Raw genomic sequence first — 18,856 nt, 5'->3', positions numbered from 1 at the left:
GGATTTTTTCAAAATACATCGGATATTTTAATGCCTCAATGCGAATATCGCAAAGTTTTCAACCTGAATATTTTTTTAACAATTTTCAAGTTTTTCAGATAGTTTCTAAAAGGAAGATTTAATTCTGGGAATCAATCGCAGTAGAGAAATAAATTCCAGGAAGATTCTTGAAAATTGCGAGCTAATGAATATAACAATTTCCTAAAGTTGGTATATTTTTAACATAGCAATGTTTCTCATCTCGAATAATCTTTTTTGACGTACTTATACTCTATATCTTTTTAGACATCTTCTGAAATGAAAAGTTCATTGTAAGAATCGACAAGAGTAAGGAATTGACACTCGAGAAATTTTCTTGTAGTTCGTGAACTCTCTCCCTTTGATGGACTTTTCTAAATATAGGAAATGACATAATTTATCCATGGAACAATTTGTTGCAATCGATGGATTTTTAGAAGATCTTCACGAATTTCTATATTTCTAGACATCTTCCGAGAAGGAGACTTTAATTTACTCTTAATTGTAAGATCAGAGATTTCAACTTCTCAGAGAGAATTTGCGTCGGTAGAAACAACTTATGTTTTTGACCAATGCCATATCGTGTTTACGACCGACCCATGTCGAAAATCAGTTACTCATCAGGTTACTCATCGACTTTTTAATGGATCTTCATGGTCGCTAATAAAACAGCGTTGCTGGTAATTTCAGCACCTTGGGGCGAGCAATAATCATCGATATGCTCGTACGCACATTCCTAAGAGCGTGATCGTAAAGTAGAGAAAGTCCATTTTTTTTCTTGAACTATCGTGTTCGCTTTCATCGTTACGCTGTTATTATATGCTTTCCAAAAGGAAATTGCATTTTTACGCAGCAGCAAATAACATGCAGAACATGGTATTGTTATGGGGAAAGCATTTCTTCTTCGATATTATTGAGCAATAATCAGAGTGTGCTTGTAACTATCGTCAAAATTTAGTAGTACATTAGTAATAGTATACCAATTAAAAAATAATTCAGCAGTATATCGGTAATGATACATCAGAAATACACATTAGGAGATAATTATATGCTCGAGTACAAGTTATAACTGTAACTGCAGGATTCAAGTGCATTTGTATTTTTATGAGCGCAGAGCTAACTGTATCTGTAGATGTAAATTCTGAATCGAATTGGACCTTGACAGCGCAGATGCAAATGTCAATTATCAAACGTCTATAAATAACTATATTAGACTACAGCAATAGGAAAAGGAGACACTCACCTCAGTGAGGTTCTTCCTTGCACATGTCGATACCGTACACATCCGAACTGCCGGTAGATTCCACAGACAGACTGTTATAATTACATTGCGATAATAAAAAAAAAAAAAGAAAGTGAATTATTCTACGTAATTTGCCAAATTTTAGTGGTAACGATCCAGATGTAAACGAACAACGTATAGATATAAAGTACAAACATGTGTGAGAATATTCTTTGTGAGATTAAAACAGCTCGTAGACCAAAACAATTTAAAGACTTAAAAATAAAATAAGAATCGCAAGAGGTAGAGAAAAATCTTGCAGCTCGCACAAGATTTGAAGTACAATTGCATTTGTCAACAGGAATTCAGGAATTAATTGAAACTGTAAGTATAAAAGTGTCTTTAAAGCTTCGTTGAAAGACGAAGAATTGAAAGAACGCGAGTTTATCGAGTCAAATAAAAATTAAAATAAAAAATAAATAAAAAATCTCCAAGATCATAACTCTAAGACGAAAAAATGCAAAAATGGTTGCAACGTTCCCTCGGCATTCCGTTTCCTTTTAAGGCAGAAAATCGAGGCGACGTTAACGTTCATTAAAGCTCGGTCCGCCGATGCGTTACAGCCATCAAAGTAGCACGATCCTCGCTAGTATAATGTATCCATCGGTCGATTTGCATTTTAGTACGCAACAATGACGCGTTTCCGTGGCCGCGTAACTCATCGTCGAGGCTACGTCGAGTGCGCGTTAAACCACCGTTAAACGTGTACCTGCTATTAAAGCGGCGACCAGCTGATCGTCCACGTTTTACGATTGTCAGGTGAGCAACAAAGGCCTGAAGATTATACAGACGGTCCATCCGGGCGGTTCGACGAGGTCGGCCGTGAAGCATTTAGTGCCAGGACACGCTGTACTCGCTGCGGTGCAACGAGAGGACGTCGTCGCCGCCACTCTTCTGCTTCCAAATCCGGCCACCAATAATCCTGTCCACGTGCACGCCTACAGGTTACTATATACACGCTTTTAAGAATCATATTTTCAACCAACTTGCATAATTAACCCTACTGCGATCCTCACATTTTTATATTTCACTGTTGCTCGTTTTAGCAATTCAGGTGTTGCTCTATTCGTCAAGTATTCTTTATGCAACGAAGAACCAAAACGACCCATGAAACAGAAGTAAAGATGAAGTAGGGGAAATACAGAAAAATTGTGCAACTCGCGAAATATTCAGAGTACAATTGCATTCGCCCTGGTTTAGTTAATATTTTAGAAGAACGTTTAGTACAAAATTGAAACGAGAAATCATACACTAAAATTTTTGCTCAATGCCGACTTACTTTTTAGTATCAACAAAATGTAATTGGATTGAGGATGACCGGAAGGACGCAGCAGGGTTAAAGTAATACTGCAATGGAACTTCGTTTATTTGAACTTATTGAGGGATAAGTAGTCTGTTCAATAGGAGTTCAATGATTGAAATAATTTTAGTATACAATTTTCTGTCTGAAACAGTCCCAGTTCACTGGAGAATCAGTAACTCGTACAATAGAAGTTCAGATAATTATCGTAGATTCAACTACCAGAAGTTTAAATTGGACATTAACTAAGGGATTAAATCAGGCACCGTTTGAAATCGTTTACACGTAATAGGCAGTTTGGTCAAGTCAAACGAAAATCTGACCGTGCCGTGACCGCCAGTCTGAATCAAGTTTGAATTTTCTTCCTAACGTACAGTTAGTAACGGAATGAAACGATGAACCAGGGCGGCCCTGAGGCAGTAAAACAGTATTTTTCGACGCTCTCTTTTTCTCTCGTAGAGATCTTTGATATTTATTATCATAACTTACCACGAATCTCTAATTAAATAGAACCACGAGAAACGACCAGTTCGCACAATTTGATCGCATTAGTACCAATTAACAGATAATTATCCGGCAAACGACCGCGTTACCGATTCCGTGAGATCGTTCGAAATGCGTTAATTTCCGGCCACAACCTCGTTAACTCGGCTAACCTAGCGCCAGTAAGTTCGGTGAACGTAAAATGCCAACTTTTTGGAAAATGAAATAGATACTGATCGCGTACTCGCAAATTAAATTGAGGAATTTATAAAAGGTGGAATTAAATCGATTTGGCTCGCGAGAGTCTTAGCAACTACACTCTTTAAAAAAAAAATTTCTGGCAGCCACTGTGACCATTTTGTTAGTTCAAGGCGTTCGCTAATTAACGATCTGCGCGATTGTAACGGGTCACTAATAACGCTCAGAAGCCAATGTTCGCACATGCTAATCCCATTGGCGCTATAGAAGAACAGCCTTGCCATTGAAAACAAGATTACCGTATTTTTATCCCGTGAGAAGAGCGCGTTTCTTTTTTCTTTTCTTCTCTTCCATATGGTACAATGATTTCCTGATACGTAATGGAACCGCGGATTATACAACATCGCCATTGAATTCATGAATCGACTGTTTCGATCGAAACCAGGTAAATGGTTCATTCGGGAACGCGGCTCGTTTCGAGGCATGCGATCGTTCGTTGGCCGCGATTTCTTGCCGAGTTCATGGAAAATAATAAAAGGTCATCGATCGCGGAGACTATGGTTTCAATGGCGGTTGCTTAGAAATTAAAAGGCGACCTCTGCTCTTGTGTAAGAAATAGGAAAATAAGTCGATATTTATCTTGATCATGAGGTTGAGCCTTCTAGTACTTTGGTTCTTGAACTTGTAGAATTGTAACAAAATTGTGCAATTTACAAAATCTTTTTCCGAATTCTAACAAACTTACCAAGTAACTTTCTCTGGTACTTTGATCTTTGAACTTGTAAAGTTTGAATAAAAGGTCATGAATTCTTATTACCCTGTTTATTGATGTCTACTTGAAATAAATGAAAAATTCTATTACTAGAAAATTGATGAAATCGCAAGTTAAAATAATTAGCTCTACGCATGTATGTTCAATAATAATCAGGTTATCCGAGTACCCACATAGGATGTGAATATTAGATTGCTGCCAGAGTGTATTTACAAATTCTATTTACAACATTCATTCACGTTAAAAAGTGACTTTACATTTTTGTTTAAAATTATTTAATACTTTTCGTCTACATGTATTAAGATTTATATTTATATATTTATCATAAGCTTGTATAGCTTACTCACATGAACGAGGAGGTGAATAGAATTTACACAACAATTTGATATAATGATTACATAAAACATTCAATTTACATAAAACACGCAATCAATGAAAATAACATCTCAGCGTGGCAAATACATAAAAACGAATATTTACGACAATAACCAGATTCTCTGCAAAACATCAATCTGTCTACCTATTAGGTCAGAACTAGTCGTTAAGTATAAACAGACAGAAAAGTATGTTAATTCATAAATTACTGGTTATTGAATGGCATTGAAAGCTTTTAGACACTGACATAAGTGTTGAAAAATTCGAGATACTGAATTTAATTAAAAATTTGATTCTAATCCTAGTTAAATTAATAAGTTTTAAATTAATAAAAGAACTTTCCTAACATACGTTGTTCTTACGCGTGGATTTGATTCTTGTAACTTTAGATGCGACTCGGTTGAGACAGCCGAACTTTTGGGTGGCCAGTTGAAAGCATTGGCATCACACACCGACAATTTGGCAAGGGTGAACTCGCTGGAAGGCAGAGCTCGTAGCAATTTAGGTAGCGACGGTAGAAGCACCAGAGAATCAGAGTCATCGGAGGGTAGTGGCGAACTTAGACACGATACCGTGCAGACTACCACAATATACGAGTCTTTGGCTGCGGAATTGCGTGCCAAGCTGGGTAAATATTTCTTTAAAATTAATTTCCACCATTAAATTATTTAAATTAGAAAAATCTCTATTCGAACGACGACAGTGAATACATTTCTAAATTACAACTTTATTTTATTTGACAAAAATACAATTATACCTGTGTCATGAAATTTAACGCTAGAACCAGCAGAGTGGTCAGAACGACCAATTCGTTATTTTTCATAGAAATTTTGTTAATCTACGCTACATTTCTAAAGATTTGTATGGTATTTTATAAAATATATGAATAACACATTATATTGTATAATGCATATAATATACCTATAAATACAAATTTTCTGTGCTGAGTGTTGAAATACCTTGAGGCATTACAGATAGAAGAAAAGATACAAACATGGGTACAAGTAGGAATATCGATGACTGCTTGGTGTGAGAGGGAGATGAGCGCGAGACACGGCTTATTCCTTTTCAGGCAGAGGCAACTCAGGGGACAATGACGTGGGTCCGATTCTGCTGCCTCCGCGGGATTACGATACAGTGCACCGACACCGGGGCAATCTGGCTGGAATAGAATTCAGGCGCTGCCTGAATCAAACGATCGTAGGCGGTAGTACTACGGTTGACAGAGGCGGCACGAGGAGCGCGGCGAGCAGTGGAATAGGCTCGGACAGCGCTGCTACACCTCCACCTTATCAGAGTCATCATCCTTTGGGCCCCAGACCCTCCAGACCTTCTAGAGATTCTTCCTCCGGTAAGTCAATCATACCAGCTTTCATGTTTTCTTTTTTTTCTTCTGAAATTCCTACTCTTATATGTCGACTGCCGTCAATACAAATTTTCTATTCTTATCCTTTGACATCCTAATACGAGCTTTCATTCTTATCGAATTTCGTCCCACGAAAAGTATTCGGATTTACGTAAGAAGATTATACCATTCTTCTGGTTTTCTCTAACGGAAATTTCTATTTTTATATTTCGACTGCTAATAGAGGCTCTCATTCTTTTCGTTCCTGTCGAACTTTTATTTTTATTCTTCGACGTGCCAATACGAACTTTCATTCGTATCGTCCTCTCCTTTCCGGATTTCATCCCGCGAAATGCACTCGGACTTGCAGTGGATTTATCGTTGTAAATTTTCCTCCGAGATTTTCCTCGTTTTCTCCTTCTCGGATTTCTATCTTTTTTAATTCGTCTCTCAATAGAAGCTTCCATCCCATTTGTGTGCTCTGAATTTTTACTTTCATATTTTGACATCCTTTCCGAATTTCATTCCACGGAACTCATTCGAATTTCATTCCACGAAACTCATTCGTGTTTATCGTCGTGGATTTATCGCGGGACTCACGAGAATGATGTCACGCGAAACGTCGAAACGGATTCCGTAACGAAACGCCAAGCTAAATAGCGCGAAAGAGGGGAAATTACGACAGCACGGAGGCGTTACGTTCTCGCGGCGATTCGATAGTCATGCTGAGCAAGTGTGAAATTTATTGTGAATGAAAAGCGCGAGTAAACTCGTTGTTTACCGTGACTTCACGGTGCCAGAGACACGTAGCCATTCAAACGAGTCTAGTTTACTTTGGCAGAACCTATTAAAGCGATTTCAATTTTCTTTTTTGTAAATATTTGTATCGTTTTAATAAAAAGATCAACCCACACCGTGAGAATTGTTCTCCTCGAATTTTGGCCAATTTTTTAATCCGAGAATCCTGAAATTCCAATATTTTTTTATGATATTCGACGAGAAGAAGCTTTCACAGCCATACACAATACCATCGTTCGTTCCCTTGAATAAAAAAATTCAATAGCATCGTAAAGAAACAAGAATACAAGAGTAATTACACACGATTGTCGTCTAACTGCCAAGTGGAAAGCGGTTGAAGTGTTTTCCTGGGAAATTAGGCGATCTGGCTGAACGCGCCATTACGCCCGCTAAACGATCGCGCGTACTGTTGGTTGATGCTGCACGAAAGTGAAAGTCTCCGCTTCTTGTTTTCCCGGTCCCGCTCGGGAAACGATCCCGTGATCCTTCTCCTTCGCGAAAACTGATGAACCGCGACGCAGTTGCTCTTCCGCGATATTAAATCCTGGAAGAAGTTCGTCATGCTTTTTGCTAACTTTAATTACATATAAAGATTACAGGAAAAGGCATGATAAATGTATTTCTGTTATCGTTTTTCCTCTTAGTATCACATTATTATTAGAAAGGAACATTTTTACGCACGATAGATAAAAATGAAACAAACCTGTTATACGAAGATATGGTTCATGTAGAAGCAAAGATTGTAACCGTTGAAATAAATAATATTATATAATATCTTTTAAGTTAAGATTCAGATGAAAGAAATACGTTTTAGCCCGAAGACCAAATAATTTATCAAATAAAATGACGGAAATTATATTTGTGTATAGAAATGATACTAGAAGGGTAAACAATTCAGAAGAAAAATATTTGTATTTTCGATACAAAATTTTGGCTATTTACTGTCCTCTTTCTTATAACAATATCATGAATGTCCGGACTATGGCAAATCACAGACAAATGTGATATAATCGGATGATTCAGAGTAAATATAATCATCATTTATTTCATATTCATCGTGTTAGAAGTTTATTCCAGCCTTTTTGGTTACTTCCCGAAGAAAAAAGACGTCGGTAAACTTCAAAGCTAAAAGCCGAAGCTATAAAATTCTAAAAAAAAACTTTCGTAAAACGTGGACGATACACGTAAAAAGTGAACTTTCTCCGAAATTTCGAGCGCAATGAAGGAAACGTGTTCGAACTTGAAATACGAAAAAAAAAAAGGAGAAGCAGCGTTGCGTTGAAGATTCGTGACGATGACAAAAATTTGGACGCTTTCTACCGGGTTGAACAGGTGGCCGTGTATGTTCCGCCTCGAATCTTATCGGCGCTCGTAGAAAACCGGGCGGAAGGCGACCCGGTAACCCAGTTTCTCGTCGAGCTACGAAAAATCGTTTCTTCGTACGTTCCTCGTCGTCGTCGTCGTCGTCGTCGTCATCCCTCCTCGATTTTTCTCTCTTCGCGTCATTGCTCCTCGAGCTGAATGCAAACGCGCCTCTAATATCGCCAATCCTCTCGTCTGCTTTCACTTCGATCGCTCGACGACGATTCTCCTTTGGAATTTTATCCCGACGAATCGCTAAACGGATACGCCTTCGTCGAAGAAAGTTTCGTTTTTCGAAACGTTTCTCGGAATTTTTCATCGTCCCGTCCTTCTCGATTTATGAACGCTCCCTACACTCCTCGAATTTTTCTATTTCAATATTGCACTCACTTTGGCGAATAAAAGGAATTTGTAATATTTCAAGACGCTTAACGTAGGATTGAAACGAGGAATCGTAGTAAATCGCAGTAAATTATGTAATACCAATGATTTTTATTTTTCGTCCAAACCGATAATACTTTTTATTAACATTTTTATTTGTTAGAAAAGTATAATTGATTCGAAGATGACCGAAGAAACGTAGCAGGGTTAAGTTTGGTATGCAGTAGCGAGATAGTACATTTCTCATTCATTTTTGTTGTAGTTCTTTAAGAGATAATTGTTTGTTATTTATGTCATTTGGCGATCTTTTGATAATAAAGGAAAGGGACTATTTAATAGCACATTTGTACACCTACTTACGCAGGAATGGTCGGACAAAGAATAACTGAAAATTGGCAAAAACCAAATTAACCCATCCGATTCTTGGACATCTTACATAAAACGAAAACGAGGTAAAAAGATTGGGATAATCAAAAACAAATGAAAGGTAATAAAGAGGAATGGTTGAAACTTGCCTGACCACATAGCGGCGCAAGCTGCTTAAACCTGCTATTACCTGACAGAACACTACCTATATTCAAAAGCGTGATTCCTAAGAAAAAACAACGTCGCGTTGGTCGAAACGTGGCAAGCTCCCGCAGGTTGCCTTTAATCGGCGATAAAACAGGATTAAAGAGGGCCTCTCCACTCGCTCAGGGATTGAAACTTCAAAGTCAGTCGGCGGTCGTTGTTAAGGCGTGCCGCGTTCCCCATCTCACCGTGAAACACGTTTTTAACGGACGACTGACCTATATAGCGAATAAACGAATAAATTTCGCGAACGAAGGAAGCCAATGAAAGAGAGAAGAAAAAAAGCACGAGAGAAAAAAAAAGAAAAGGAGAAGAAGAAGAAGAAGAAGACAGAGGAACCAGGTTGTTTTTGTGGTCGTGTATCGGTGCTGACCGAGCTCCGTGTTTTAACTACGTGCACGAAGAGGACGTTGGTATTGGGCACCTGTTACAGTCGAAGGAATACCGTTAGGACGTCGTGTCAGCGGCAGGTACCAGCCTACGGGTACACGCATACATCTTCCTCGAGCTCCGCAGGCAGCCGCAACCGGGCAAAAATCGAGCTGCTTCGACACCAGGCCCTGATGTCCAGACGCCGCTACCGGAATCGCTACACGCGTTCCAGCCGGAGAGTATCTGTTCCGCTAATTCGACGTCTGTCGTCCGACTAGGGTTATCTCATGAGCACCTGCACGGTTGAGACAGTCGATGTGTTGTAAATTATGTTTGAGTCAGAGAGGAGTTAGAAGAATGTTCGATCGATGACAGATAGGATTGGAATCATGAGTGTTAACTGGCAGATGGTTTTTTTTTTAGTTTGTTGCGTTAGATTGCTTCGATGGGGATTTGGAAATGGAGAGTGTCGAGGTTGAGAAGATTGATATTTGAGACTTACGAAAAATGTTACGAAATTAGTTTAGGCGGTTTGTAAGTGGATTTTCGATTATGTTATATTAGGAGGTTTCTAAATTGGATTTTGAATTAAGTATTTTAGGAGGTTTCTGACTGCTGTTTCAATATTCAGTAGATTTCTAAATAGCGTTTCTTCGATCAATGCCGTTTTTCAGTCCTATCTATAGTATGTTAATGAAGCGTGTTTTCTAATTCGAATTAAATGAATTCATTAAACGAAGTATTTTAAATAAATTTATAGTTCGTCGAATTGAATTGCTTCGATTAGAAATTAGAATATGCAGAATGGTCTCTCTGAATTAAATTAATTCGAAAGGTTCTTTAATTGGTACTTCTGCGAGTCTACGAAACTAAATCCTATCGAAATGCGATTTTTAATTCGAATTAATTCAGCCAATTTGTATTAACGAGCGTGGAATTAAATCAGCGAATATCCATAAATCCCAGTTAGAAATTTTAATTCCGAGATACGACACAGTCGTTCGTTATTCCTGTGCAATTTGCATTTTGCGGAGCTCGAATGACTAGAAAGAAATAAATTTCAAATGTTATGGGTTGAAATCTGTCCAGGTGTCGTGCAGTTGTTTTTTGGTCCCATGCAATTAAATCGTGAATGGATCGGAAGTCATTTGGCAGATTTACGACCTTAAAGCGAGCATACATCAGAGACTTAGATAATTATGCGATTTTTCATTGAGCACCGATGTTTTCTAGCCGAACGTGCCACTGACCGACTAAAGCCGCTTTTCACCAACGTCAGTTTTTATGGACACTCGCTATTAATCTTTCCTGGATTTTCGGCTCCATTTAATCTTTTTACGACGACCTTAATACACACAGCCTTTTAATACTTTCTCTATGAGCTCGAAATCTTTACAAATCGTACTCGAAAAGTACGCTTCGTACTCTAAGGAATTTTCCCTAAAGCGTCGTTAGATTGTTAAACGCGGAAGTTTACTGTAAAACAAAATAGATTTGCGCCAGTAGTAGAAATTAAGATAACTTTATTAAGAACTGTGTCATTATCTACACATCATTATCTACGTTGTCGATCAAGAAATTAATTTCCATACATATACTGAGTCTTCTGTCAATTTAAAATAATGTTTATAATTTCCCTCGTTATTATATACAGTGGCGAGTGAAAAGATATTTAAAATTGCCACACTATGAGCTCCAGTAACTTCTGTATTAAAAATTGATTACCATATTGATAACGGTCATCTACGTATTATAATCGTTCACTGCTCCTATTAAATGTAAATCCATTTTCTAAACTTTTCTTTATCCGTCACGGTAGATGCTTGATGAAATAATTTCTTAAGACAACAGAATTCTCAATTCACTTCCTTCTTTAAATCTTTCACTTGTACGGAGCACACGGTGATCCCAAACGTATGTCGCGAACGTGTTAAAATCAAAAGACGACAAAGAAGGAAACGTTGAAGCCTGTCTAGGAAAATAGTTCGGCTCGTTATATCATTGGTGTTTTACGCGGCACGAAGGAACCCGTTTCGCAACAGGTGTCTCGGGGACACAGCTCGATCACGATTTCCACGTTCGTATCTCCATATAAGCGGCGCTTCTCGCTTGTTCGCGATCTGGCACACTTTGCTCACGATCCGCGATCCCTGTATCGCTGTTTCTCGCGCGCTGATGCATCGCGCGAAACTATCCTGTGCTTGCCAGATTCCGACCGTCGATTAAGACGATTAATTTATCGCCACGTTCGGTAGCTACTTTATCCTCGAAGTGTTACTTCGTCGCGTGTACTTTTGATATAGACCTTAATGGATGATTGGTAGATTGCAGATTTTTATGCATTTATGGCAGACTGAAAGGTGCAACATTGCAGAAAATATAAAATATCCACTTAAATTCTTAATTTAAGACTGCCTGTAAAGTAGTAGACATAAAAATACACGGTCTAGCGATTGGTCTAATGAAAAATAGACTTTTCGTTTAAGTAATCATCGTTTGGGGTTTTTGATTGATTAATTGTACTTTTTTGTGCAGGAAGTTAAGTAGAACATTTTTTCAAAGGGGTTTGTAGTTGGATAATCGTCCTTTATATAGGACATTTTTTCTAAAGAAACTTCTAATTATACAGTTAATTATATGTTGGGGTTATAAATTTGATTGCCGTAGAAATTTCAAGCATTCGCAACGTGATTCGTAATTCGTGTATGTGTGCAACTGCACAAAGAATAAGTAATTAACTTTTGTTTCATTTTATAAATCGACTGCCTTGCTTTCAGCGTTTAATTCATTTTATGAATCAATCATTTTAATCTTTCTTTTTAATCAATCTTACCATTAGTGCTTAGTATGTTTTACAAATCGACAACATTTCCTATCCACTCAATTTCAATATAAAATCTAATCCCTTTTTTCTCCAGAGACAATCCACTTTCTCATTCAATTACTCACGAACACCAGCACGACCGAGAAAAAGCAATCGGGCCTATAGAACGGGTAGAACTATAGTTGCAACCTCTTCTCAGGATCCCAAGGATCGTCGATGATATTCAGAAGAATCTCAGGCTCTTTGCCTTTTAACTTTTACCTGGTGCGGCATTCGCGTTTGCACGGTGTATTGCGCAAAGTGTTAGCTCTCGAAAGGCTGATTTCCATGAACGTTCGCCTTCTCGCGTCCTTTCTCATTTAACCTGTGTTCTGTTATGCCCTTTGATCAATTTCGACCGAATCGTACTTCTGTATTGTTGGACAGTTTCTTAAATTCTCTCTTTTTTTTGGTGAAAGTAAAGCGTGACAAAGATATAAAAAAAAAGGTTAGTAAACGTCGTCGTGTATCGAAAGATAATGACGAGGATCGATACGAACGTGTACCAATCCACCGACTGTTGATGAATTCGCGTGCAAATCGACCTCGTGGGAGGTCACACACAACAGCGGAATAAAGTTCCGCATTCTCGGCCCACAGCCTGAGGCAGCTGTTAGCCTGCCTCCTCTTTCGGCCTCGTCTCGACGTCACACGTTGCCTTCGTGTCTTTTCCAGCTTCTTTTCAAACCTTGCTGACCTCTTCGAACAGATTTGAGAAAGAGACACACGTTGATCTTTTTCTTCCGTTTCTTCTCCCTTTTCTTGGCCAAGCGACAGGTTGCTTGATAAAAGAGAAATTGAGACTCTTACCGAGGACTCTCTCGATTCTTCGTCTTCTACCCTCGTGTTTTTAGCTGATCCATTGTTCAATCGTAGCTTTCTACTTTGTAGAACGAAGGATTCATGGCGGAGTGATTAATCCTCGAAATGATGTCAATCATTTTCTATACCGATAGACTCATTTGAAACGCACCTGTACGATATAAGGGATATGTGCGTATAGGATATATCAAAAGGAGAAAAGCTTGTTCAATCACTACTATTATCCTCAGTTGTAATCATCATAATCCAGTAGCGTGTACAGTATAATGTTGGTGAAATTTCAAAATGTTTGGTATAACGTATAATTCATTCATAAAAATGTGATCTGCATAAAAACTGTACGAGAATATAGTCTCTTTAATTTATTTACAAAGTTATTATGTTCTGCGCATAGAAGATTGATTGTAAATAAGCTTGCTATATAAGAAAAAGGGAATGTTAATCATTTGTGATTTATTTCAGACGACGACTGGGGAGTGCCAGCAGAAGAGAATGATTATTTGCCAGAGACGGAAACGACTGGCACGAGTCTAACGCTGCCAAGATTACCAAGAAGTCCTGAAAGATTGCCCAGTCAAGTGAACAGAGGTGTTTCACCAAGTTGTAATAGAAGTCGTAGAGCACCAGAGTTTAGGCAACGATCGCCTAGCCCTCAGTATCAACCGAGGATGAATCCTGGTGAAGTGACTAGCCCTAGAGAAAGATTCCAGGATGCTAAGGAGATGTTTCGAGCTATGGAGAGAGAGGCTATCTCTAGACCTGTCCTTTCAAGACAGAGAGATGTTGACAGTCATCCTGCTCATAGGTATGGCTCTATTTTCCTGATCTTTCTTCTTTTCGTCACTTTCTTGCTCTTTATCTTCATCTTTTTATCTGCAGTTAAACCTTTGACCTTTACCTTCAAGTAAATTTCCTTGGTTAAATAAAGGAAATATGTAATGAAGCACTAATAAGTACAGATATTCTTCTTAATTAATATTATCAGTCAGAATCATTTCGTTTTACGTATGAGTCGCTTAGAAGTCAACTGAATCAATTCTGTCTTTTACACATTTCTTCGTTTGTGTACACAGTACATGTATTATTGGTGCTTCACCTTTGAAAAATGAGATTAATACATTTTCTCGATAAAGTTAGTAAAATTAATTACTGCGTGGTTGACGTGCAAATCAGGAAGATTTACATTGGTTTGACAAGCGCTAAAGCTATCCATAACTAAAAAGAAGATGAAGAAAAAGATAGTGAAAAGACAGTTCTATTCCTCGTTATGAAATACAGATGACATAACTCAGATACCATCATACCTGAAATACCTGTAATATCTTTATGTCTCTAAAACATTTTAAAATCAAAAATACTTTTTTCTCTTAAAGACACTATTGACAGAGAGCTTAGAAATTGAGAAAGACACGATATACCACTAATAAAAAGTTAAAAGTCAAGGTACATATATATATAGCGATTAGAATCAATTGGAAACAGCTTTCAGTACCACAAATGCCATTATGGCAAACGTGGATCTTAACGAGTTCGACGTATTCGTTTTCTAATCCAAAGAATCTGCACCGATTCCATTGTGAGGGACCGATTCGACCAGCCTCTTCTCATTTTCTCCCGTGCCCAGACTAGAAAGACTAGTTTTAAAAGGCCACGCGGTTGTCTTTGCTTTTTCCCCTGGTGGCATTCGTTTTGGGCCAGCAATCACCGGTGTCAATCTCAAGTAAAAGCTGCCCGACCAGCTGGAGAGCGATTCCAGAGCAAATAGCAGCTGAAAAGTCGACGATTGTCTCATAGATAACATATACCTATATGCGAGCTCGGTCCATTGATGCCAGCCAGCGAACTTCTCATTCAGAGCACGAAGAATATATTTCAATGGTGTTTGCTTGACTTCCTACTAACTCTATTTCTATGAAAATTATCGTTTCACTCGACGGCTATTCGAGTTAAATAGAAATAAAATGATTCAATTCTATCGAGGTTAAAGCATTAGCTTTCGAAAGGTTTGACATTAATCACTAGACTGCGGACTCTTTTTGTAAATTTATGAGAGGTTTGTAAGTGTGAAAAACGAACAGAATGCAAATAACATATGAAATGTTTAATGTGGAGTATTTATCGCAATACTTTATAGGCGAAAGAAATTTCTGCTTAGGTTTTATTTCTTTCATTGAAGCTATAAAATTTAGATAAATACTCTAAGGTAGCTTGAAAGAATATGATATTTTCTATAAGTACATATTACACTATTTACTGGATGAAACAAATCACTGTTTATATTTCATAAAAATACGAATTTCAATAAATATTTGCAGTCTATTAATCATACAAACGCGCGCATACGCACACACACACACATACATATTCTGTATTAAGAAATTGTTGAAAATTGGATGTATTGGATAGTATGTTAATTTGGTTTCTAAGCGACTCGTCTAGGATTCTATTTATTAGTTTGTGGTTTAAGTTCGTTGTAGGTTGTTCAGGGAAATTGATGAACGTCCCTATCGATTTATTTCGCGACAAGCGACTGCCAGAAGTAGCACATGGCAAGTGGAACGAATTCGGAAGTGGCACATAGTGATATAACTCTGTGAGCTCTTCCAAACGTGTCTAGAAAATTCCAGATACCTTGTCCATTTGATTTAAATAGACTCGATGACTTAGCCTCTGAATTTAATGGAATAGGCTAAATATTTCCATCAATGTGGAAGTATTAAAACTTGCGAATGATCTTGATAAACTCCACTTTCTATTAATTTTTTCATTTTTCATTACGTAAATGTACAATTAATATTCAAGAAACAAATGTTTTATCCCCGTAAGATCATTAATCGCAACAAGTATAGCGAAAAATTCTAAAATAAATTTAGAAAATAGAATTTGTAACGTCCTCACTTCTTTGTACTTTTCAATTTATGGAGATTATCAGTATCATGACTGTGATTACGGATCAACAGATCCGTAGTGTCACGTGAAAATTTCCCTGCACGTTTGCTGCGTGTTTATGGCACTATGAGTGTGTTGCGTGTCTGACTATGCGAGCTGCATCTCCTTAGAATACCGAGTGCAACCTGTTGCACGAATTCCACTTCCGATTCAATGAAGACAGGTTCTGATTGCAATAAAATTTGCTTTGAAGTCGGAACTCTTGTATATTTCTTATTGTTCATACGGAAAGCAAGTAGTCGACAAGTTGTTAAGTCATGTTGTTAGAAAAATACTAACAGGTTAAAAGTGCACTATTATTAAGAATGTTGAATTCCAACATCTATTACCTTGAAAATAAGAATAATTACATTTTCCTGGGAAAAATTATTTACATCATTTTATCATGTTTAAATTAAATTATCATGTTTACGTACATATAAACATATATCGGTTTCTTTCAACCAATTAAAAAAACAAAGAGTTTAAGAAAATCTGCTATCGAAGAAGATAAAAGTAAACTTGGTAAGATCTACTTATTGTTAATCATCATTTAATGTTTTCTGATATGTGACGAATTTTTATGTGTAATAGGGTTGAGTCAGCGAGGCAGAGCCACGAGGACCAATCTACTCGTCAGCATTCGGCGAGCAACAGTTCAACGACTGGCCACGAACACCTGATCAGACGGAATCATTCGGAGGTATCGGAACGAGAGAACGATATTTCTTACAGGGCCCGACCACGGCCGCGAACCCATCATTACGCGATGGAACGCCCACCGGAGCAAGAGGTCTCGAGGCCTCGGCCGAGAAGCTTCTACGAAAACCCAACCGTTGGAAGAGACTTCCGAGATCAAAGGAACGTCGCTGATCCGAGAGAAGTAAGGGTCATTGATTCCACGCCCTCCTCTTCGACCGTTCCTCGAGTTTCCTGCCACGAAAAAATCCTGAAACTCGTTATTGTCATCTCATCGTCAGAAATTCTCTGGAATTATTTCCATAATATGTTTTGTATATGTTTTGTATATATAATATATGAAGATCATAGGGGATTGACATAATATGCAACATTCTTCGTTTCACATACGAAGATTACAGGAGAAGAACACGATAAGTTACATTTTTCTTTCTAAGATAAAAGAAGATTTTTTAATTCAATATGTTATCGTGTATGTTAGCAAAATTATCTTTTTGTTTGATTAGGTACATATATTCCCTTCGAAATTACAAAAATACTGCTTAATCTTAGTATTAGCATTTTAGTCATTTTTACAAAACGTCGTAAACTATTAAGCTATTTTTAAGAGGCTTGTATTGGATCTAAGGGGTGGTATTCATTTTCAACTGTCATACTATTCTTCGATTACGAAATGACGTTAAAATTAGAAAATCAACAATATGTTTGCCATATTTTTCTCCTGCAATCCTCATATTCATATTTTCTAGATTCGATTTACAATTGTATTTCAAGATTCTCGATTTTGCGACTGCATGATTCCAAGTGTCGTCTGAAACTTTCTTATTTGGATTTGCACTTTCTACGACCACTAGTGGCGATCTTGCATGGAAATGCTAATTGCTTGTTCTGTGGATAAGGAGTGGCGTGATTTCTTGCTTCTTCTACTATGTTGTTTGCTTGTGAATTTTACTGCAAATAATGCTGCTCTCTAGTACAAGCCTATCTCGTAGTACTGTTTGTGCTTGTAGGGTGAAAAGAAAAACGTATTACTGTGAACTTCCATAGCGAAGAATGTCATTGCCAGTCACTCATTGACAAGTTGTCTTTTTTAAGAAACGTGTAGTATTATACTCCATTAATCACTTTCGATTCTATATGTATTACCACAGCTACAAGTTTCTACTTTATACCGACATTGAAGTATTCAGTGCTTTGTTTTATTAAATTTCAACATCTTATATTATATATTGTAGTAATCGTTACATTATCAACATCCAATTCTTCACAATCTGAGGTGTAAAGGTTCTCATTTTGCATTGAATTGAACCATTAACTTCTTCTATTTACCAATTATTTTTGTTATTGAAGAAGATTGAATTATGTTTTGCATTCCTACACAATGCGACATTATGTCGTCAACCTGTTACCATTTGAACAATATTTTATTATCGATAAACGCATCATCTACCAATTACACCTGTTACATTTATGTATTCTGTGCATGCCTTATTACGTTGCACATTTTCATACCACTGAGTTTCACTACCACTTCTACATTTTCACTAGACTATAGTCGTATGTGTCTCTTCTATGAATTACGTCTGTTATATTTATGTATGTTATGCACGTCTACGATTATATTATACATTTCTACGTAACTGAACTTCACTACTACTTCTACAATATCTTCATTAAATTGTAGATGTACTCGTGCACCTTCTACCAATTACATCTTTTACATTTATGCATGTCTGCTATTATACAGTTTTACATAATTTACCCTTACGTCGTCAATGCTTAAACCTTTATTATCACTTCTACAATAGACATGTTCATTAAATCATCAACTTGTTTAACTTTTACCAATTGTTCCTGTTACATTTATATGCCTATTATTACTTTATACATTTCTATATAATTTAGCAGTACATCGTCAATGTTTATACCTTTATTATCACTTCTAGAATAGGTATGTTCATTAAATCATCTCGTCTTGTTTAATTTTCGCCAATTATTTCTATTTCGTAAAATTTTGTCGACAGGCTCGAGATTTCCGTGACCGTGCACACGTGCGAGAGATACGCGAGAAAGTGCGTGCCAGGGCAACCACGTACCAGGAACTCTCCGAACACGAGAGATACCCAGGTCTGGATCGCGACAGCGCCAGGCCACCCTTGGAAATTGTGCCCACACCGGGTCGATATCGACACAGCTACGCAGAGCCGCCTAGACTCGGTCTAGCAGCCCTTCATCCGTACTGAGTCGATTTGCTCGTTGTTAACTAATAAATTATTTAATTAATCGAC

At 37.5% G+C, this 18,856-nt stretch overlaps 1 protein-coding gene across 2 annotated transcripts in view; it reads left to right on the top strand.

The window, feature by feature from the left end:
* LOC117216705 overlaps window positions 1–18,856 on the top strand; it is a 37,930-nt gene extending 19,074 nt beyond the window's left edge. For both annotated transcript variants that reach the window (XM_033463646.1, XM_033463645.1), the window contains exons 3-8: window positions 2,060–2,244; window positions 4,818–5,056; window positions 5,501–5,779; window positions 13,404–13,746; window positions 16,464–16,752; window positions 18,593–18,856. In XM_033463646.1, coding sequence (XP_033319537.1) covers window positions 2,060–2,244; window positions 4,818–5,056; window positions 5,501–5,779; window positions 13,404–13,746; window positions 16,464–16,752; window positions 18,593–18,811 — 1,554 coding nt within the window. In that variant the 3' untranslated portion in view covers window positions 18,812–18,856. The remainder of the gene's footprint in view (window positions 1–2,059; window positions 2,245–4,817; window positions 5,057–5,500; window positions 5,780–13,403; window positions 13,747–16,463; window positions 16,753–18,592) is intronic.

This window comes from Bombus bifarius, unplaced genomic scaffold (assembly GCF_011952205.1).
Source record: "Bombus bifarius isolate JDL3187 unplaced genomic scaffold, Bbif_JDL3187 scf7180000007973, whole genome shotgun sequence".
In the NCBI taxonomy this organism is placed as follows: Eukaryota; Metazoa; Arthropoda; class Insecta; order Hymenoptera; family Apidae; genus Bombus; species Bombus bifarius.
This window is presented reverse-complemented; position numbering and strand designations above follow the sequence as displayed.